The 22,870-nt window shown below is 32.8% G+C and overlaps 1 protein-coding gene and 1 non-coding gene across 3 annotated transcripts in view; both read left to right on the top strand.

Annotated features, from left to right (window-relative positions):
* LOC107442707 (putative ammonium transporter 3) overlaps positions 1-21,314 on the top strand; it is a 41,206-nt gene extending 19,892 nt beyond the window's left edge. The window contains exons 1-8 of one of the 2 annotated variants that reach the window (XM_087164653.1): positions 3,964-4,076; positions 8,297-8,396; positions 9,883-10,429; positions 12,444-12,515; positions 13,235-13,294; positions 15,272-15,345; positions 18,790-19,106; positions 20,956-21,314. In XM_087164653.1, the coding sequence (XP_087020779.1) occupies positions 8,300-8,396; positions 9,883-10,429; positions 12,444-12,515; positions 13,235-13,294; positions 15,272-15,345; positions 18,790-19,106; positions 20,956-21,276 (1,488 nt within the window). In that variant the 5' untranslated portion in view covers positions 3,964-4,076; positions 8,297-8,299 and the 3' untranslated portion in view covers positions 21,277-21,314. Of the gene's footprint in view, positions 1-3,963; positions 4,077-8,296; positions 8,397-9,882; positions 10,430-12,443; positions 12,516-13,234; positions 13,295-15,271; positions 15,346-18,789; positions 19,107-20,955 lie in introns of those variants that run through there. The other variant, XM_087164652.1, reaches the window with a different exon arrangement.
* On the top strand, positions 15,526-15,598 carry TRNAT-UGU (transfer RNA threonine (anticodon UGU)). Its single transcript has one exon. It is a non-coding gene; the product is annotated as a tRNA-Thr (tRNA).
* Positions 21,315-22,870: the final 1,556 nt, after the last annotated feature.

Here is a 22,870-nt window from a genome sequence, read left to right as displayed (position 1 = left end):
TTTTAAGCATGCGAATGGCGTTTTCATACGTTACCGAAATAGATTGGGGTTGAATTAATTGTGAAAACGTTGAATAGAACAATGTGAACTGTGTCTTTTTGCATAATTCGTAGCGAAAATCAAAATGGTAAAGGAAAAATCTCATTTCGAAAAAGGGAAAATGAAGCCCTTTTCAAAAACACTCAATGAAAAAAACACCTTTAAAGGCCTTTAAAAAACGAAAATAAGCACCTTTAAGCACTTTTTAATAACGCTACGCACCCTGTTCTACCTGGCCGAGAAATATATCTAAATATAAAATGTCAAGTAATGTCGCGATTAAATTTGAGATATTGCAGCCAGGAACAGATTTACAACTAGAAAATAATGCGTTTCGAATATAATCGTGATTTAAATCATTTGATTTTTAACGACTGATTTAAATCAGCTATGATTTTTCTAAAAAAAAACATTAACTTAAGCAAACATAATTTTCATAACATTCAATATGAACATACTTAGTAAAAATAAAATTATTAATTTAAGTTTAAAATGTTTTCCTATACAATAGTTAATAAATACATTCTTAAAAGTGTGATTTTTTAAAAAGTCTGATTTCATGTTTCTTAAGGGAGCTATTTTTTACTACATACTAAATAATAAAAGGTAAATACATTGAAATTACAATATTAATTCTTTCACAATTTCATTAAAAATGTATTGATTTCAATCAATAGTGAGTAAAAAAATATCAGTAATTTAAATAACTTTTCATCAAAAATTTAAACAACATCAATAATTGAAAAAAGTATTGATTGAAAAAAATATAATTTACTCTTCATTAAGTTGACACATTGTCTTCAGTAAATTGAATTTACTCTTCATTAGGTTGACACATTGTCTTCAGTAAATTGAATTTACTCTTCATTAGGTTGACACATTGTCTTCAGTAAATTGAATTTACTCTTCATTAGGTTGACACATTGTCTTCAGTAAATTGAATTTACTCTTCATTAGGTTGACACATTGTCTTCAGTAAATTGAATTTACTCTTCATTAGGTTGACACATTGTCTTCAGTAAATTGAATTTACTCTTCATTAGGTTGACACATTGTCTTCAGTAAATTGAATTTACTCTTCATTAGGTTGACACATTGTCTTCAGTAAATTGAATTTACTCTTCATTAGGTTGACACATTGTCTTCAGTAAATTGAATTTACTCTTCATTAGGTTGACACATTGTCTTCAGTAAATTGAATTTACTCTTCATTAGGTTGACACATTGTCTTCAGTAAATTGAATTTACTCTTCATTAGGTTGACACATTGTCTTCAGTAAGCAGAGCTTGTACAAGTAATATTAAAAAAAAAAATAATTCAATTCAATTCCTACTTAGGTCAGCAAAGAAAAATTAAATTTTAGTTACTCTTTTTATTAAATAATTAAAAAAAAAAGTGCGTGGAGTCCCTCCGCGCGGAAGAAGTTAAACTCTATTTCCTGCTCCCTATTAAATTATATGTGAATCAAAACAAACTAAAAAAATATTTATAGAAAAACAAAAGTTTCATGACTTTTATTATTTTTATGCTAGTGAAAACCAAACAATATGGAAATGAATGAGGGAAAACTGGATCCTACCACGTGATTATCCGGCCAATAAAAATGTAGCGTTAAACGTTTAACGCAACCTTGTTGGAAGTCGCATAAGAAGTATCACTTCAAGAAATCAGAAATATTGTCATTATTATTATGCACTGTCTTTAAAATTTTATCCTTAATCATATCTTTAAGAAAACCAAATTTCAAAATTATAGGCCTATTTTTATTTGATGATTTACTACTTTACCAAGTCAGTACACGCTTGACTCTTGACTTTGAGAATTTTATTTAAAATGATTTTAAGTACTACTACTAATGAATAAATTAAACATATTGTTACCTAATAGTCTTTAGTTAGTGCAATCGGGTATAATATAGCCTACGTCACAGGTTGTGTTGTTCCTACTGAATTTAACCCATGAACGGTATTTTCTGCGAGCCTAACTTCAAGACACAAATAAACAAACGAAGTGTTCGATCGTTTAAATACCTGCTAGCCAGATTTTATTGCATTATAAAGAAAAGTTATTGAAACTAAATACAACTAAATAAACAACAACAACTAAAACAAATAACAACAACTACTAATAACAATAACTAAATAAACAACAACTAAATTCCATTCGTTTAGCATTGCGTCATACGTTGTTCCTACTAAATCGAAGTAGTTGTGTTTTTTTCATATTATACCCAATTAAGCTTTGAAAAAAAAAGGAAAGTTAATTTTAACAGAAACATATTTGAACTAGTGGGCTGCGCCCCCTGCTCGCTAACGCTTGCCAACCCCCGAAAATTGCTACGCAATCTTATATGATTTGCTTCGCAAACCAAGCTCGCGTCGCTCGCTACTGACTTAGGTTCATTCAAATGCACAAAATTCTAAGAATTTAAAACAATCATTCAAATCCATATAACAACTCTTTTTTTAAAAAAAAATTACTTCTTTTTAGTGAATACTAAGTCATTAAAATTAATTTAAATTTAAATAAAGACTCACTGACTGAGACTCATTTTTCAATAAATAGCTAATAACAATAATAAAACAAATAAATTCGTGATATAAATCAAAAATCATCAAATAAATTCGTAATATATAAATTCGTGAAAAAAAAGCGCTTTCGACAAAATACTAAAATAGAGATCTATCGCCAAAGACTACTCACTTCTGCCTAGCTTAATAGTATGAGATTGTCGCACCTGAATTGCTATTTCAGTTTCCGTTTTTAAGAACGCTATATGTTGAGCCACCTCAGCTAGATTTGGCATGTGACATTTTTAGCGGCAATCATTGGTCGATTTTCGAGCGTTGCCATTCGGGGATTGTAATGAGGCCTTTTTTGTCGCCGTGTAAGAGAAATATATATATAGATAATTTTAACAAGAGTAATTTTTCGTCCCAACCTATTGTTAAGTTTCCGTTTTAATTTGGGGAAATATTTTGTAAAATTAGAGTCGTTATGCTTTAAAGGTTTTACTATGAGACATATATAAGCAGCAAAAATGAGAAAATAATCAAATGCCAGAAAATATGTAATATGTATACAGTATTTTCTCATTTTAGCTACCTCTTAGTAATATAGTAATTTCAAATAGCTAATATTAGGAGAATATCATTTTCTTGACAACAATTGACGAGTGCAGTTTCGTTTATTTCTTCAGACAATGACTACAAGCTAGAGCAGTTTCCCATCATTTTTTATTTTTATTTTATCATAGTACATGAAAACAACCGTAAAACAGATTAGCACTATCTGAATATATTCGTCATATTGTATTTTAAATTTTTACTCTTTTCAATATCCATTAAAACCAAGAAATTTGATTGTATACACATCTTTAAACTCTTAAACATTAACAACTATCACTTAATGCTATTTTTTTTATTTTTTTTATTATAATATTTCGTACAAATTATCTCAGTTTATTTTACGTTCACTAAATAGAAAGATAAAATAACAAAATAAATAAAACGAACTTTGCAGATTCATAAATTTTTCTGACTTGTCAATGTTTAACAATAAGTCTTTTCGATTATATTAAATTCGAAAAAAAGTTTAGCATTAATGAAAAAACGGTTGATTAAATTGTTTTATTAGTTTCAATCAGAATCCAATTTTCAAGGAGAACGTCACGTCAATAATTTATTTCTGTCCAAATTGTGTTTGACCCAGAAAATGTGGATTAGCAGGTGCAATTCCTTTTTTTGGAAAAAATCGAACGCCAACAAATACCAGTCTTTTGTTCTCTGCAATTCAAGAAAAGATCCGCCTTCCTCATAAATATTCATCCTCAAATCAGATATCTCTGCAAATAAAGTTCAAATGATGTCCAATAATCATTATCCTTGAAAAGGATACACATTAAAGTAAAAATGTCCAGTTCCTTTTCATTGAAGTGCCAACAATAAATTAAGGAGCATTATTTGAATTGTGATATGCTGCCGGAAAAATTACTATTTTATTGTTAATATTTTTTTAATGAAAATAGAATAGCAAGGTAAGTTTGATTTTTCTATGTTTAATTCAAAACTTATTTATGCATGCACCCGAAAAGTAAAGAATATTAACTGTACTGAGCTGTCAATTTCTTAAAACAGTTTCAGTTAATATTGGGTTGATCACAATAATGGAATTGCTTCTGCACTAATCACACGTAAAGAATTTTTCTATCAGCCGCAATATTTTGGAAACTTTTACATGGCAAAATCTGTTATCATAATTTGAAAATCGCGCTTGAAGCTCTTATGTCATTTTTATCCATGCGGATCGAACAAAATGAGCGTTAAAAGATATTAATTTCAAAATTAGATGAACAGAAAATATATCCTTAATTAAAAAAGGATATATTTTCCAAAATTAGATGAACAGAAATATATTAGATGAAATAAATAGATATCTGAGGCCGCTAGCGGCATTTTTCCCGGTGATTTCCACATATGAATGTTGACAGTCACATAGTCATTTTGGTAAATGCTCGAAATATATCCTAGATCTAGTTAAGTGCCACTGCCCGGTATGCATTTTCCCGGTATTCCCTACATGAATGTTTTTTTTAATCTTCTATGCAGTTGCCCGGTATACATTTGCCCGGTATGCCCTACACTGATGTTTTTTTACGCAAAGTGCCACTACCCGGTATGCATTTAACCGGTATTCCTAACCCTGATGTTTCTCCTAATCTATCCTTTGCAGATATTAAAATATCGAATAAATATTATAATATCACTGAAAAATCAATAACACATCGGATATAACAAATATTTTGGACATTCACCAAAGCGACTGTGTGATTGTTGACATTCACCTGGGAAATCGGACATTCCCTTGATTCGGTTATTTACGGTAATATTTTCACTGCATAAATCCTCGCTGTAAACAAATGTATTGTATTAAACAGTTGTGCAAGTTATGTATCTTTTTACAAAATATTAATTAAGGAAATAAAAAATAAATTGTTTACTGTATACTTTTACTTTAATTTTTTTTTGTAATGAATATTTTTAAGTTCTCGCTCTACAGCGTCTCCATCTCATTGAAACGAAGGAAATCTGTCTGAACTACTTTATATGTGATTTTAATGGAAGGGAAATTTTTTCCCGCTGTTCAGCTGAAAGGAATAATCTTGACAGTTTTCCCTGTTAATTTCGGTTGTGATTTGACTTTTGGGGTAATGGCGTATTTCCGAACAGGGTATGAGGAAATATAGTGATTGATGACCTCCATCTTTTTCATTGAAGATTAATGCAGTTTTATTGAGGACTTCTAATCGAATCTGTGCCCAAATCGAAAATTCCATGGCAATTTATTAACGTCATTGGTAATTGGAAAAATATATACCACAAGGGCTGCCAACTTTCTACGCATTTTGTAAAAATTTATTCTTGTGGTTGCTAAGTTAATGTGTAAATGCAAAAAAAAAAGTTTTTTTTTTTTTAAATTTAAACTTATTTTCCTCACTGCTCTATATAAATGATTTAAAAGTTCATATGCAATGCCCGCCATTTTTCCTCCTAGCTCTTTCGTAGTAAAGCTTTCAAAATATTTACAAAATTATCAAAATTCTGAAAGCTTTAGGTAGGTGACATTAGCGGGTCACTTAAAAATATGTTTCTGAAATTTCTGCAATCCATACGAAAGTTTAAAAAGTAGTGGCAAAATTATTTAGTTTCTGCTCTGCTTTGCAAAGAAGTTATCGATTCGTGATTGCCACAAACATAAATGATTCTTTATATATGCAATTCAGTACTACAATAATCCATCGTAAATATTTTTCTTTTAAATTGAAGTTGGAGCTATAGTAACAAGTTTGCTCTACCTTTTTTTTGAAACCTTACCAACCACTCTTTTAAAATTATAATCTCTAACAGCTGTAATACAATTTTTTGAAAAGTTACTCACATGCAATGAGTTCAAACGACAAACTACGGATTTTCCCTGGTATTTCATTTTTATATTTAAAGTTATAGAAATTTGTTTCTAAATATTATAGACTTTAAAGTAAAATGATAGGATTACGTGGAAAATTCATGTTGTTGTTGTAGGCCATCAAGGCAATTGTCCGTGTTTTGTAGTGGCGCAATCTATGACCACGTATTCAACTTCTGCCACGACCATACGTCACACCCGTTTGTAGAGCGTACTCATTAATTCATCCACAGATCGTAGTTTCGACCTGAACAATCAATCTCCAAATCAGTACCCCCAGAGGTTTAATTTGTTATGGGAACTTGGAGGACTTTTTTTTGACCCGCCAGATTTAACGTGAGCAAGTCACCAATTATAACACGGGAAATATTCGACCGGCTAGACTCGAACTCCCGTTCGAGTCCAGCGCCCTTTCAACAAGGCTGTCCCGGCCTGGAAAATTCATCTTCGGAAAGTTAAAGACATTTTTATAATCGCTTATTCTAGTGCTGGCGAAATAAGAATTGATTTGATAAGCATGCAGGATTTAAATTCTCGTAATTTAAATAAAAACATAAATTACTCTACAAATTAATATATCAGAGTTGCCAACTTACTCCGGAGAGCGAAAAATTATTTTCGAGTAGTAGTCATTTAATGTATGATACTTGGACAAATAAACTCGATTCATGAGGTTTTTGCTCACCACTACTTTGAAATAATTCAAAGGCATATGTGATTCGCCATTTTGCTACTGTCAAGTCAAAACAGATCCCTTAAAATTAAAATAAACGACATTCTCTCATCCAATAGAATAATAAGATACCCCAGGGCAGTATTCTCGGCTTGATATTACATATAATTTAAACAAATAGATTTTAAATTAAAGACCCTCACTGAAACTTTAATGACACCTAACACACAATTTTATTGAAAATGCACAAAAATGCTCATCCACAAACTACAACAACATTTTTAAAGCAGAAATGCTAATTGAAGATTCCAAAATCAGTCCCCTAGCCCATTTTTTCTCTAACGATTCTATTTTATCAGATAAATTCAATTAATTCTTCACTATTTTAAATCTCTTATTGATACTTATAATTTAATTTATAACACTGCAAGCGATTGGCGCTGCAGTCTTTTTTCTAACTGTTCATAACTCTGATTTCTTATTGGTGCAATGGCAGCTAATAGTTCAAAATTATTTTTAGTTTTTTTTTCTATATCATGATTATTTTTCCTTTTACTTTTCTTTCTATTGTGAAAACTCATGCTGAAAATTACTTTACAAATCAAGATGAAAAGATAAAAGGTCCCTTCACGGTCTATAAGCCTTGAGCAATAATATGACTATGACAGTGAAGCCGTGTTAAACATTTTAAGAAATTGGCAGAAGTAACCGAAAATCTGAAAATTTTTAGTTTTTAGTTCTTTACGTGTATTTAAAATATTTTGTCGAATCCGGAACAGTTGGCATTTCTGATATATAAGAATACAATTTTCTGGGAAAACCGGGATAGTGATGAAATAGTCTATATCCCAAAATTGGAAAGAAAAAAGTTTTAGATCGAATTTTTTTAACCTTTAGTTTCCCGAACTATGCAATAATGAAAAACTGGACAAAGTGATTAAGTTAAGCAGAAATTGTGGAAAAAGTGGTGGAATGTTGGTGATTAAATAAAGCAGATATTTCATTCTGGTATCTACAAATTGTGGTAAAAATTATGAGATGTGGCATTATGTGGCATTTTTTTATTGGGTGGCATTTTTTTCAGAAAAAGATTTTACATAAATTTTTTTTTGTAGGACAAGAATGCGTCTTGTTTATCCAAGATAAATGTTAACAATGAAATAATTAGGATATTTGTCTATATTTTTCAAATTGTCTACATGTTCTAAAAATGAAACATCATACGATTAAAACGTAATCTCTTGTGTTTTAAAACAAAATTTTACCACCAGTGGAAGTGAAAGCTAACTTAAACAAATAGCCGACAATTTACGGCTTAAAAAATTTGTTGGTTTCTAACTTCTTTGAGATTTTTTTTTACTGTTTTAGAGCATGGTCAGGAATTACTCCCGACAAATAAAATTTACTAAATTTACCAAAATTTGCTAAAGTTACCAAAATCTGAAGTTACCAAAATTTACCAAATTTTGCTAAATTGACTAAAATTTGCTTAATTTACTAAAATTTACTTAATTTACTAAAATTTACTTAATTTACTAAAATTTACTTAATTTTCTTAAGTTTACTGCTTAAAACGTTTATTGGTGCCAAACTTCTATGAGATTTTTTTTCTGTTTTAGAGCATGACCAAAGAAGAGGAGGCAGGAATTACTCCAGTCAACGCGGATGATGCAACTTGGATTTTGACTGCTTCGTTTGTGATATTCACAATGCAGACTGGTATTTAACTTTCTTTGGAAGTATTTTTTAAAAAAAATATGATTCATATAAATTGAATGTGAATCGAATCTTAATGCAATATTTTCATCAATTCTTTTTTTTTTTCTAGCACATTTAGTGTTAATGCCTAAATTAAATTTATTTCCATGACTTTTAAGACTTTTGTATATTTTATGATTTCAAGTTTCATACAGACCCATGGTTCACCAAAGTTTTCAAACTGGTCCAAAATTAGAAATACATTCCGTGAATTTAAAAATTGATCAATTGATAATTTTCTTTGATCACCACACATATTTGGAAACTTTTTTCAATTGCTAAAAGTCTGATACATGCTTGATGAATAATATTCAAATTGCGAAATTAAGCAAACTTCCAATGGCTTCGATTTGTAACTTGTTACCTTGGGAGTCGAGAGTACAGATATACTTTCCTTACAAAATAACATATCGTAGTAGTAATAAATTCATGGAATGATCGAGAATTGTCTCATTTTCATTTCTTTCAAGAATTTTTTTGTGGGAATCAAGATTGATATATACGAAGCTATGACTAACTTGACAATATCATTCTCTGAAATCTTGGTCTACCAAAAAAGATATTTAAATACTGATTTCTTAATGTCAGTTAACGTAGTTGTTGTCAACTTCCAACACTTATAAACTTAAGACCTAAGGTTGAATAACTTAAACATGAAGAATTAGAGCATTTATCAAATTTAAAATACAGTGCGCAAAAAAAAACCCACTCTGAATAACTTTTGATCTGATGATCGGATCTTCGCCTCAAATATGCTCAAATATGGTAACCTCAAATATGCTAATTAATAAGAGTAAACGATATTTTAAGTTACGAAATCAGAAACAAAAACGTAATTTCTCTAAGCATACATACCTTTACATACCTTTCTTTGGACGGATTCAGACTTTTGCCCCCCAGAATATAGGGGATAGCCGCAATCTGGAAATTATGGTCCCAATAGTTTGATCACGAGAGAGCTCAAAAGTTTGAACCCTCTTAGTGTTAATTTTACTTTTTGTGTATTTTGTTATATCTCAAGAACTTTTTAATAGAATTAAAAAAAATTTTACACACAATTATAAGATTCATTTATCCACAGACAATTCCATGCCAAAAACAATTTCTTAAATATTTAATATCTTTTGTTCTTTTATTTAAAAGTAGTCGAGAAAAACTTAGATTATAAGGTATACAAATTTTTGCATCATTTTAAAGAATATATTTTTACACGGTAAAATGCAAAATTTGAGTAAAGTCGGTAATATTTGTAAGAGTAAAATTTAATTACCTTTATAGGATTTTGACTTTTAGAATCTGGTACTGTTTCCAAAAAGAATGAAGTTTATATTTCTTTTAGAATATATCCAATTATCTTTACAGGATTTGAATTTTTACAATCTCATGCTGTTTCCAAAAATATAATGTAATTAATACTTTTTAGAATGTATCCAATTATTTTTTACAGGTTTCGGGCTTTTAGAATCTGGTGCTGTTTCCAAAAAGAATGAAGTTAATATTCTGATGAAAAACGCCGTTGATGTGGTTCTGGGCGGACTTTCTTACTGGATGTTCGGCTACGGTCTTCAGTACGGTACAGGACCAGGAACATCTGCCTTCTGCGGGGTTGGTTTATTCATGGTAGATACCGAAGACAACGACGGTGGTGTCTTCGCTACCTTCATTTTCCAGTTATCCTTCGCTACAACTGCTACAACTATAGTATCAGGTGCAATGGCTGAAAGGGCTGACTTCAACGCCTACATATTGTTTTCTTTTGTCAACACCATCACTTACTGCATACCAGCTGGCTGGATGTGGGGTGACCATGGTTTTTTGAAAAAATTAGGAGCCATAGATTTTGCTGGTTCATGTGCTGTGCACTTAACTGGAGGTGCATCGGCTCTGGTGGCGGCTTCTATGTTAAAACCGAGACTGCATAGATATGATCAGAGCACAGCTTCATTAGCAATGGGCGACCCAGGAAATGCTATAATGGGACTGTTTACTTTGTGGTAAGTTGTGATACTAAATCTCTATGCTCTAGAAATTGTAAAATTTAACTGTAGTTTAAAAATCCTAGTGGTATCCATTCATCGAATTCTATCACAACTATAATTCTGGTGAGGGAGCACTGTAGTGCGTCTACCAGTACAAAATTCAAATTCGCTAGTATATATGACATGTTAGCTCTATTCTATGATGGAGTACCTTTTCATGGATGAAGGTTGACATGGCCGATAACTACACTCCCCACAAGTCTGGAGATGAGTTTGCCTCAATTTATAATATGGAAGTTCAATAGTCTTCTGGGTAGGGATCAAAATTGTGCAGTGTTGAACATAAATGACGGATTATCCGATCTGTATTGACTGTTCACCGTCGGTAATAAAATAAAATGTTGAGGTTAAATCTGGTCATGTAATTTGCCATTTTGGTAAATTACAAAACATTGATCTCGATGACCATGCAGTTCAACATGGATGGTGCGTTTTTTCAAGTTTAAGTGTAAAAATCAGTCGGAAGTAGTAACCCAGATGTCTTACGACGAATTTTAACCGCTGATGCCATCTGTCCTTAGCTTTACACAATAAATCAACCATCCATGCAACGCGATGGCTCAGGGGATAGAGAGTTCTCCTTCCAATGAGGCGAACCGAGTTCGAATCCCAGTTCATACAAATTCCGCATCCGGCTTGTACCGACCACAGTGCTTACGCGAAATATCCTCAGTGGTAGATGGTTAGAGTCCCTTGCCGTGAGGCTAACCGTGGGAGGTTTTCGTGGTCTTCCTCTCCATGTAACGCAAATGCGGGTTAGCTCCATCAAGAAAGTCCTCCACAAGAGCAAATGTCTCCCTATACTCGATCCGGGAGTTCCCTTGTCTTTTAGATTGGGTTCAAATTACGAGGCTACCGAGTTGAACATTAGTAATCGTATCCTTATAAAATTGGGTCGGCTGTTCAACGACGGTTATAATATAAAATAAAATCGACCTTCCATGCTACCGGGATAACCTGGTTGGTAGGGCACTGGGCCCCTGTCCAAGAGGGCGTGGGTTCGATCCTCGCCGGCCGAAGACTCCCCGTGTAGTAAATGGGGACTGATACCATTAAATCTGTTGAGTCACAAATTCCTCCATATTCCCATAACAAATCAATACCTCTAGGGGTGCTGATCCAGGAGTTCCCTTGTTTTCTGGTTTGGTTCAAAATGACAAGGCTACGGAGTTGAACATTAGTAGTCTTACACCCAAAATTGAGTCACCTGTTCAACGACTGTTATAAAATTATAAAAATATTTTTTCTACTTTATGTTTTACTTGACCTTACTCCTTATATGTTTTTTTAAACTGTATTTTTGACACTTTTATTTTTGGTCAATTTTACTCTTTCAGACGTGTTAAGCGCTTGTTTTTAAGAATTCTGATTCTCCTCAAGATCCCTTTGATCTTTAATTTTAAGTCTGACACGCTTGGACTTGTTGCCGTTCGGGGCTTTTCCCATCCATGGAGAACTTTTAGTCGTTGGTCACCTCTTTTGTGATAGCTATACACTCTGATGTATTTGCTCCGAAATTTTTTATTGGTTCTAATTCTAAGCTCCTTTTGGAAATATTATGATTGATTTTAAATTCTATAAATCTCATTGGGGATGCTGAATTATCTGTTTTTGCACGGACACATCTTGCGCTCATTATCCACTTCATTTTTTTAACTTTCCTACATGGTTCAGAATACTTGATTTATTGTTTTGAGTTCACGCGTAATCGATATTGCGATATTTTCTAATGTGTATCAATCTTTATTACTTTTAATTTTACTTTACTGTAATTTTGAAGTGTTTAGTTCTCGCGTGGCAACAGACCAAATCCTTATCTGGCAGCTCCTCCGGGGGTAGGTCGGTCACTATTAATCTTTAGTTATGTGTTTAATGCTTCTCAGAAACTGATATTTGGTGTTTTGATATCTGTTTCTTAGCATTTTTTTTTCTCCATCTTTTCTTACTCATACTTATTTGATCCTTTTAGGTGGGGATGGCTAGTATTTAATACTGGTAGCAGCTTCGGAATAACCGGAAATAAATGGCAATACTCAGGAAGGTAACTTTTCCAAAACTTTTAATACATGCAGACCCTGGCTAAATTATTAGACGCACTATAAGATTCTATGTAATATCTTAATTATCAGGTGATTATACTATACAGCATTATTTATTTTACGCCACTGAAACCGGTTGGCACTTGTTTACGTTCAATGGGTAAAATTAGACTATATATAATATAAATTCGATAAATTGACTTAGATGATATATTATATGAATATAGAATATTGATTATATCAAGTATTATATTATTATATTAAAATAATTAGATCAAAATATGAGACGTACTGTAAAGTTTTAATAATGACATATTTTGCACGAGTTTATAGGCAATACTTTTATATTTAAACATACATGTAATGGGTTTTTATTCAGGAGATTTTTCATATACTTCCGATTTGTATTTATTTTAAACGTATTGCATTACAATGTTAACCAATTGATACACGAACGTAAATAAGTGCAAACCGGTTTCAGTCGAGTAAAAACAATAAAGCTGTATAGTATCACCTGATAATTAAGATTTTACATAGAATCTTATAGAGCGTCTAATAATTAGGCTAGGGACTGTAGGTTAGAATTAGTTACTTAACATATAAAAATCATTTAGTTGTCGATCAAAAGTAAATTACCAGTTTTTAATTTATCTCAGTGTGATATTTATATATAATTCTGTCTCCAATGGGATATTTTTAACAGTTTAATTGTTTCTTTTAGAGCTGCTATCAATACTATAAATGCGTCTCTAGGAGGAGGAGTCACTGCGCTTATAGCAACGTAAGTTTTTTTCTTTATCAAAGAAACATGCTGAAACATAATTGTTAAAAAAAAAATTCAAAATTTTTATCAGATCATAAACGAGATCTATTTAGCATTCGGTTAAACTATTTACATGCAATGGTAGAAAAATTCTTTTAATTCTAATTTAATAAAATATTATCCCTTACCTTTGCTACCACAAGAAAAATCATTTCCCGAAACTGCAGAAACTCCCTAAAAAATTAAAGAAATGCTCAAAAAGTGTATATAAGATATTTGAGTTTAATTATCGTGATCAACAATTCTTTTTTTCTGAAGATTACATTTTTACTTAAAACCATGTTGTCGTAGGCCAGGGGTGGCAAACCTTTATACACCAACGTGCCATTTTCTCCAAAAAATTGCTTAATGAGGTCATAGATGTGCCGTCAAATAGTTTTGACTTCGTGATTATTGGGAAAATAATAATACTAAATACAACTCAAAACTCTTTATTTGCATTGAAAATTTTTTTTTTTGCAATGTCTCAGTTATACACGTAATTCAACTTAAAGTAACATCAGTGTGACTTCTGTTGTTGCAGATTAGATGACCAATAACTTATATTAGGTTGTAAGATGTTAGTTTAAGCAGGACTGTTGATTTTTTTTGCTAGTTATTTATTGTTAGCTTGGTTTTTACGGTTATTAATTGTTTTTTAGTATTAATTTTTATTTTTTTTATTAATAATTGTTTATTATTTTGCTTGTTTTTGTGAATTTAATTGTTTCATATACTTCATAGCGTAATAACATTTGTGTAATAACAATTCATAGTGTAACAACAATTGTGATCGGTGGAGTGCCCAAAATATTGTGTCGCGTGCCATTGGTTCGCCATCCACGTAGGCCCTCAAGGCAAGGTGGTGTGACTGTTCTTGTTTTCCACTAGCGCCATCTATGGCCCAGAATTCGACTTTAAGTCATACCCGTTTATTAGGTGGACAAATTTATACATCAATTCGTTTAACTGTAGATCGTATTTTTGAACTGAACTACAGAAGGATCAATCTCCAATCCAGTAACCTCAGTGGAATAATTTGTTACTTTGGGAACATGGTGGACTTTGTGACCCAGCAGATTTAACGCCTACCAGTCATCATTTACTTTCACGGGGAATATTCGGTCGGTTGGATTCGAACTCCCATTCTCACAAACAGTCCTGCAACCCGGCTATCCCGGCAAAAAAAAAATGCTGAAGCATAATTATTAAAAACAATATTTAAACTAAATTTTTAAAAACTTTTATCAGAACATACATGACATCTAATTGACATTCGGTTAAACTATTTACATGCAGTCGTGGAAAAATTCTTTTAATTCTAATTTAATAAAATATTTCGTGTTACCTTTGCTACCACTAGGAAAAGTCATTTGCTGAAACTGCAGAAACTCCGTAAAATTAAAAAAAAAGGCTTAAGAAGTGTGTATAAGATAATTGAGTTTAATTATCGTATTTAGCTATTTTTTTTCCTGAAGATTTCATTTTTACATAAAACTTTTCTTTAGTATTGTTTTCATAAAGGTATTTAATAAAGTATCTATAATGTATAATTCATAACAGCATTTGAAAAAAAACCCAGCTTAATACGTTCATGAAAATCGTTAAGTGTTTCACTTAAAACTTTCTCAACTGAATATGTGTCGAACCTTTCAGTCGTATTACACCCATATAAACGATTCTGTAGTGGAAATGAACTTTTCAGATATGAACCCAAATGACCATGACACTCTAGGTAGAAGGATTACTAGTCGCGTGACACTCTCAGATTCAATTCAGCTATGGTGTTTTTTGCTAACATACATGTCTTTAGAATTTCGGTTTCGCTTGTTTTTGATTTCTAACTTTTTATTCAAATCGTTATTAATTTCTTTTTTTTTTATAATTTCGTATCGTTAGTTTTATTTATTTAATATTTTCTAACATACAATAATAATTATATATTTTCATTTCCAGATATCTAAAAAATAGGTCCTTTGGCGTGAGTGACACTGTCAATGGTATATTAGGAGCATTAGTTGGAGTAACAGGTATAATTACAATGCAATGACATCTCAATGCATACATATTTATTAGCATGAAGTACCCTTTCGTTACAAGCGCCGGTTTAACACGGCGTGATACAATTTAAAAACCAGTAATATTGTTACTGTCCGAAATCACGAGAATGTTGACTTTCAAAAGTGAATGTCAACAATAAAATAGTCGGAGCCACTATAGCTCAGTGGTTAGAGCACTGGTCTTGTAAACCTGAGGTCGTGAGTTCAATCCTCACTGGTGGCTAAATCAATTCTATTTTGTCACCGTGATCGTATACTGGTTAGTACATTGCGTTGTGGCCGCAATAACCCAGATTCGAATCCTGGTCACGGCAAGAATTTGTTTTCGGCCGGGATAGCCTGGCTGGTAGGGCACTGGGCTCATGTCCAAGAGGTCGTGGTTTCGATCCTCGCCGATCGAAGACTCTCCGTGTAGTAAATGGTGACTGATGCACGTTAAATCTGTCGAGTCACAAAGTCCTCCATGTTCCCATAACAAATCACACCTCTGGGGGTACTGATCCAGGAGTTTCCTTGTCTTCTGGATTGGTTCAAAATTACAAGGCTACGGAGTTGAACATTAGTAGTCGTAAACCCAAAATTGGGTTGATTGTTCAACAACGGTTATGAAATAAAATAAAATAGTCGGAGCCGCGATGGCTCAAGGAATAGAGCGGTCGGCTTCCAATGAGGCTAACCTAGTTCGAATCCCAGTCGATACGAGTTCCGCATCCGGCTTGCACTGACCACAGTGCTGACGCGAAATATCCTCAGAGGTAAACGGATCATGAGTTAGAGTCGCCTTGCCGTCAGGCTAACCGTGGGAAGTTCTCGTGGTCTTCATCTCCATGTAACGGAAATGAGCGCTAGCCCTATCAAAAACTTCTCCGCGAAGGCAAATTTCTCCCAATACTCGATCTAGGAGTTTCCTTGTATTCTGGATTGGGTTCAAAATGACAAGGCTACGGAGTTGAACCTTAGTAGTCGTAAACCCAAAATTGGGTCGGCTGTTCAACGACGGTTATAAAATAGAATAAAATGAAATTGTCGCTGGGTTAGAGTCCGTTTGCCGTCAGGATAACCATGGGAGGTTTTCGTGGTTTTCCCCTCCATGTAACACAAATGCGGCTTAGTTCCATTAAATAGCCCTATACGAAGGAAAATTTCTCCTAATAGTTTATCAAGGAGTTACCTTGCCCTCTGCATTTTGTTTAAACTATAAGGCTACTGAGTTGAACAATAGTAGTCGTAAACACAAAATTAGGTTGCCTGTTCAACGGTAGATAATAATAAAATAAAAAAAAATATTTCATGTTGAATGGGGAAAAGGCCCATCTGAGGTCTCAGACTCCCTGTTCGAACTTTCATATATATATATATATATATATATATATATATATATATATATATATATATATATATATATATATATATATATATATATATATATATATATATATATATATATATATATATATATATATATGTGCGTGTGTTTTGAATATATATACATATATTCTAAAAATTAAATAAAAATATATTTTCTGAAACTGCAGAGAATCCGTAGTAATTGGAGTCTCTGTTATCATAATTCAGCAAACATAGAAATAATATTGTAAACGTCCGTTACCAATTTAAAAAAAACAAGTACGACTAGTGCAAAAATTAGAATTCAACAACATGCATTTGTTATTATAGTTGGAATTTCAAAACTTAAATTTACTTCTATTCTTTACAAATAATTTTTTTTGCTAACATCGTTTCTAAGAAATAAAAGCTTATTTTCATGGTTAAATAGTACAGCGACTTGCATTTGCTGTAGTAGTTGTTTTTATTAAACAAAGAAAATAACTTTAACCATTTTACCTTCTTTCGCGTAACGTTTTTTATAAATTTTTAAGAGAAGACAGTACCTCTTTTTATTAATAAAAGTGGTAGAACAAGTGTTTCATCAATAACAGATACTTTTCGGTAACTAAATAACTCTATCTACTTTAATATAATGATATATATGTTACTGTGAATGACCAAATTTGGTGGTTGTTCCACCGGTGAATGTTGACAATCAAATAGTCGCTTTGGTAAATGTCCGAGATATATACTAAGTCTAGTTAAGTGCAACTGTCCGGGCTCGGTATGTCCTACATTAATGTTTTATTAAGGTTCAGTGCCACTGCCCGGTATACCCTACACTGATGTTTCTCATAATCTATCCTCAGCAGATATTAAAATATCGAATAAATATAATAATATCGACGAATAAATTAAATATCAAATCGGATATAACAAATATTTCGGACATTCATCAAAGCGACTATGTGATTGCTGACATTCTCGTGATTTCGGTCATTGACGGTAGCATCTCTAGAAACTTTAACGCACTTTTCGTATAGTTTTTTCATTTGATGTGGTAGTAAAATGTGTACTTTCTATTCATTCCCTACATTTATAAACTAAATTAAAACTTGTTTTGACCATCGCTTCATTTAAATATATTTAACATAGATATAAAAGTATGGTATTCTCAATGGTGGTATTAAACTTTTATTAAATACAGAGAATATTTCCTATAATTGTAATTCAGTTTTTAATTTACTACCACTTATCTACCGTATCTGTGACTTTGTTATGATGATGACCCAGGCGTCCTGCTAATACTACTCGTTTCTCGATTGCTCATCACACTAAAGTTACCAATTCATCGTCGCTGCGGCTGCGACTGATTTGGGTTACTCGCATACCGTGGTTCCGATTAATTGTCGTGTTTTAAACTGTATATATTTGAGATTAAATTAATGTTGTGATAATTTAGGGGAATGTTGTTGTTGTTACTTTACGTCGCACTAGAGCTGCACAATGGGCTATTTTCGACGGTCTGGGAAACATCCCGGAGGATGATCCGAAGACATGCCATCACAATTTTGATCCTCTGCGGAAGGGATGGCACCCCCGCTTCGGTAGCCCGACGACCTGCGCGCGAAGTCAAGCACTTTACGGTAGCACAGTTCAACGAGGACCAATATAGCACACCCTCGGTCCCTACGCAGACTGATCCAAGTGATCACCCACCCGCACACTGACCATAGCCAGTGATGCTTGACTTCGGTGATCTGCTGGGAACCGTGTCTTAACGATCAATCCACTGCGGGACATAATTTAGGGGAAAGGGCTACGCCAGTATATCCTCAGGAAGAACGCTGTAATAGGGGTTTATTTGGCGTTGCCGTTCATAAGATCAATGTTTAGCAATAAGTTGAAGTCACTATTGCAATCGCATTCATTGCAATCTTAAAAACATATTGTTTTTACTAAAAATTAAGGAATCAAAGACTGGTGACTCATTTATTTCATTGTTAAAATTTAGTTTTTTGTTTTCATCAATTTAAAACGCATTGTTTTTTTTTCAATTTTAAAAAAAAAATCTCTCCTTTTCAGCTGGTTCAGCTTTCTTACGTCCGTGGGAATCTGTTGTTGTTGGAGCTTTCTGCGCACTTATAGTCAACGAAGCAGCTCCATTTCTCGATAAGATGAACATAGATGATCCAGTGGGAGCAGTCGCTGTACACGGAGTCGGTGGATTTTTAGGAATGGCTGCTGTTGGACTGTTTGTGGAAGCGGATCCCTTACTGAACATGACGAAAGGTTTAAATGGTTTGTTCAAAGGGGGTGGATTTTATTTCTTGTTGGTGCAACTTTTCTCCTGTCTTTGTACAGCAGCATGGAGCATGTCTACGACTTTTCTTATCTTGAAAGTAAGTAAAAAAAATCTCTGCAAGACGCGCTCTAAGGGTTAGAACTGCAAGTCAAACTATATCTTTAACAGGGAGGGAGATAGATTTATTTCATTCATCATTACGTAGTTCAAAATGAAAAATACATTGTTAGATATGTTAGATTTAAAGTGAAAGCATAAATATATCTTTCAAAGTAGGCACATTTAAGCTACCACATCTTGATTCTGTACAAATGCATGCATGACTCGCCCGTCTCGAAAAAGTTAAGTTTAACGTCACATAATGGAAAAAAGGCTTGTAAAATTGCATCATTCCTGAAGCTAAGAACTTCATCTTGCAAAGATAGGCGAACACTTACTGTCTGGCGCATCAATCGAATGATTCTCTGCTTGCCTTGGAGTTGTCTTCACCGGACAATGATTTATAACCGTCGTTGAACAGCCGATCCAATTTCGGGTTTAGGACTAATAATGTTCAACTCCGTAAACTTATAATTTTGAACCCAATCCGGAAGACAAGGAAACTCCTGGATCGAGTATTAGAAGAAATTTTGCCTTTGTGGAGGACTTTTTGATGGAACTAACCCGCATTTACGTTACATGGTGAGGAAAACCACGAAAACCTCCCACGGTTAGCCTAACGGCAAGGGGACTCTAATCCATGATCTGTCTATCATTGATGATAATTTACGTCAGTATTCATAGCAAAACGATCGCATGTTGCACATTGGCACAATGGTTGTCAAATTTTTTTTGGAAAAGAAACTTTATTGAGTTTTCATCTTGGACATCTTTGACTGTTAATCCTGAACTGCTCGGTACACAATTTCGCTGACATATTTAAATGCAGCTCAGACACGTTCTGTGTACGTTCTTTTAATGACTGAATAGACATTGAACAGCCAATCGAGATCAGTATTAACTATTTCGGATTGGTACAATGGTGTTCGATGGAGATTGTAATGCTGCATCATACACCCGATTCGAATTAACATGTTCATACATGAAATATGATTTGAAAGCTAGGCTTTTTTTTTTCAATTTTACATGAATAGTGAATGAATCATTTATATAGATCGTGGAAGACAGTCTACGGTCTTGTGCAAGGTATTTGGTACGTTGACAATGGATCTTTTTCTTCCTAACGGGTGATCAACACCCAGTTCTCGTATTTGCATGAAAGGGGATCGGAGAGTTAGCATTCGTTCTTCGGTAGGGTTCAGTTGTCTCCACCACTTTGGTATTTTTGTGAGGGACGGGCTTCATGCTTGCGTTTAAGAACGAAATCATTTCGTTTTTCCGTTTGTGTGTAACGCTTAAGGTATTCCCGTCTACGCTATTTGGCTTTTTCAGCCTTGGCATTAGGCCTTGGCATTGTTTTTTTCTTGCTTCAACTCTGACTTTTGGGCCCTTGTCAATCAGTTTGATCCCTCTTTATTTGTGACATTCACCTGAATTAGTATTGAAAAGGATCCAGTATGAAACTGTTGGTTAGAATTTCTGATTCTTAATTAAAACAATACGAACGAAAATTATCGTTCAAATGATGAAATTCTCTTTTATTCACAATTCAAGAAGTATTTATGGGATCTCTCTGGTCCCATATCTCAAAAATAAACTCACCAACTTAATGCATAACAAAATTAAAAGTTAAAAAAAAAAACGAATTCTAAAAAAAAATTATCAAACAGCAGCGGTCGCCATAGCAACGCACGCGCACTGTTTACTATTACTCTTGATTTTTGCAGTTGAAAAGTGAAGACGCCATGAAACCCAAACCAAGATCCATTTTGCCAATGGGTAAAATAATCTGTTAAATGTTGCGAGATAAATGACTTAGACTAAAATAAAGTTTGTTTTCGTTACAGGGAATCAATTTTATCATTCCAATACGCATGACCGAACCTGAAGAGCTTTTGGGAGCTGATTTTAATGAGCACAACATTCGTCACGATGGCTATGATTATGAACACTTAAAAACTGAACTGGAAAGGAGAGGATTCCACGTCCATTACGGGCCTTACGCTCCTCCCAGAAGTGAATACGATGATTACGTAATGGACAATTATTTGAGGAGCCAATTGAACAGCCAGCACATTGCGTGGAATGAAAGACCAGCAAAAAAGAAAACAAACAAGAATTTGGCAAAAGTGTTACGCTCTTTCCACAAAAACTGTACCATATCATAATTCTTGTAAGAATAAACTATCTTAAGCAAAGGAAGAAAAAAAATTCTTGAAATACTCGTTTTTATTTAACTCTTATATTTCGTGTTTTCTACATCATAATTCTTGTAAAAATTAATTAACAAAATAATAAATGATAAAAAAAAAAATTTCACCATAGTTTCTGAAAATATATGATAAAATGAAAAACCAAGACTGAAAAAAAAAACAACAACTTTAAAGCATCATATGCTGATATTAAATTCAAAAAACCGTAATCAATAATATCAATAAACCGTTATATACCCTCTAAAGCCGTAGTTATTGTTTCACTTCAGTCAGGCTGTTTCCACAAAGACTGTATAGTTTGTCTAAAGTAAGAACTCCCCTAACTATTCGTCTGGACTCGTGTTGGTGACTATGGTAACGAGGTATAACTATTTTCAATTAGGGGAGTGGGGTCGGCCAGAAAAAGGTATCTTTTTTTTCGGTCTATTGTGTTAGTCTTAGAAGGAAGAGAAACTAATCTCCCTGAAATGCGCCTTTCTTGTTTCCATAGCATCAGACGGCCTCAGACTCTGTGACAGGGGGAGTTCTTACCGTGAACAAACTATACCATATCGTGATTCTTGTAAAACCAAACTGTCTTAAAAATATGAAGAAATCACCGTATTTTCTGGGAAAATATGATAAAACAAACATGGTCACAAATTAAAAAAAAAACAATTCAAACTTTTAATCATTATATGCTGATATAACTGAGCTTCTAAAGCATTAGTTATTGTTTCACATCAATAATAAATATTGATAGTTATTGCTTCAATATTTTTCTAATTTTTTGTCTAAATAATTGTCACAGAGAAATTCTATTATTATATTATCAAGGTTTGAAGCCTACTATAAAAAATTAAAAACTGCAAGCTATTTGCTAAATATCAGACATAAGTTTTAACTTAAACCTGTTCAAGCACTTAATTGTCATTTTAATCTAAAAATAACTCTGCAATCATGTTTAGAACTAAATATTATAATTCTTATTGTTAACATAACGTGATAGTTATAATATCTTGTTTCATGAAATGAAAAATAAATAAATATAAAATGTCATACCTTTATTATCACTACTTTAATTTTAATAGGAAATTTCCACCCCCTGTATTCTTATATTTATCTCTTGATCGATTTATCGAACATGGTTTAACATACATATTTTAAACTACCCACTTAACCACTTGGCAAGAAAAAATGCCAGTTCTTAAATCTAAAACCATAGAAACTGGTTGAAAAATTATTTCATTTTATCATAGAAACAGAAAACGATTATCCACAGTGATATTTAAGAATTATAAGACTTTAAATTTTAATCTGTCATAACAGCATTGCTTGAAAAAATCATAATTAACAAATATAATAACAAACAAAGAAGTAAATATACCTACTTAACTTTAACATAGAGAATTATCGCTCGTTTTGTAACAGTTTTTTTCTTATGTTGTTGCTATTGCAGCATAAAATAATAGGCGCAATGCAAAATAATGATAAATAGGGTAAGTATACGGTTTATCTTGAAGGATTTCAGCTTAACAATTTTTTTTTTGTCCGGCAGTGGACTGATCGT

Source organism: Parasteatoda tepidariorum, chromosome 5, assembly GCF_982258835.1.
Source record: "Parasteatoda tepidariorum strain Cologne lab strain chromosome 5, Ptep-v5.0, whole genome shotgun sequence".
Classification (NCBI taxonomy): domain Eukaryota; kingdom Metazoa; phylum Arthropoda; class Arachnida; order Araneae; family Theridiidae; genus Parasteatoda; species Parasteatoda tepidariorum.
The sequence above is the reverse complement of the archived record's forward strand: the minus strand, read 5'-3'. Positions and strand labels throughout refer to the sequence as shown.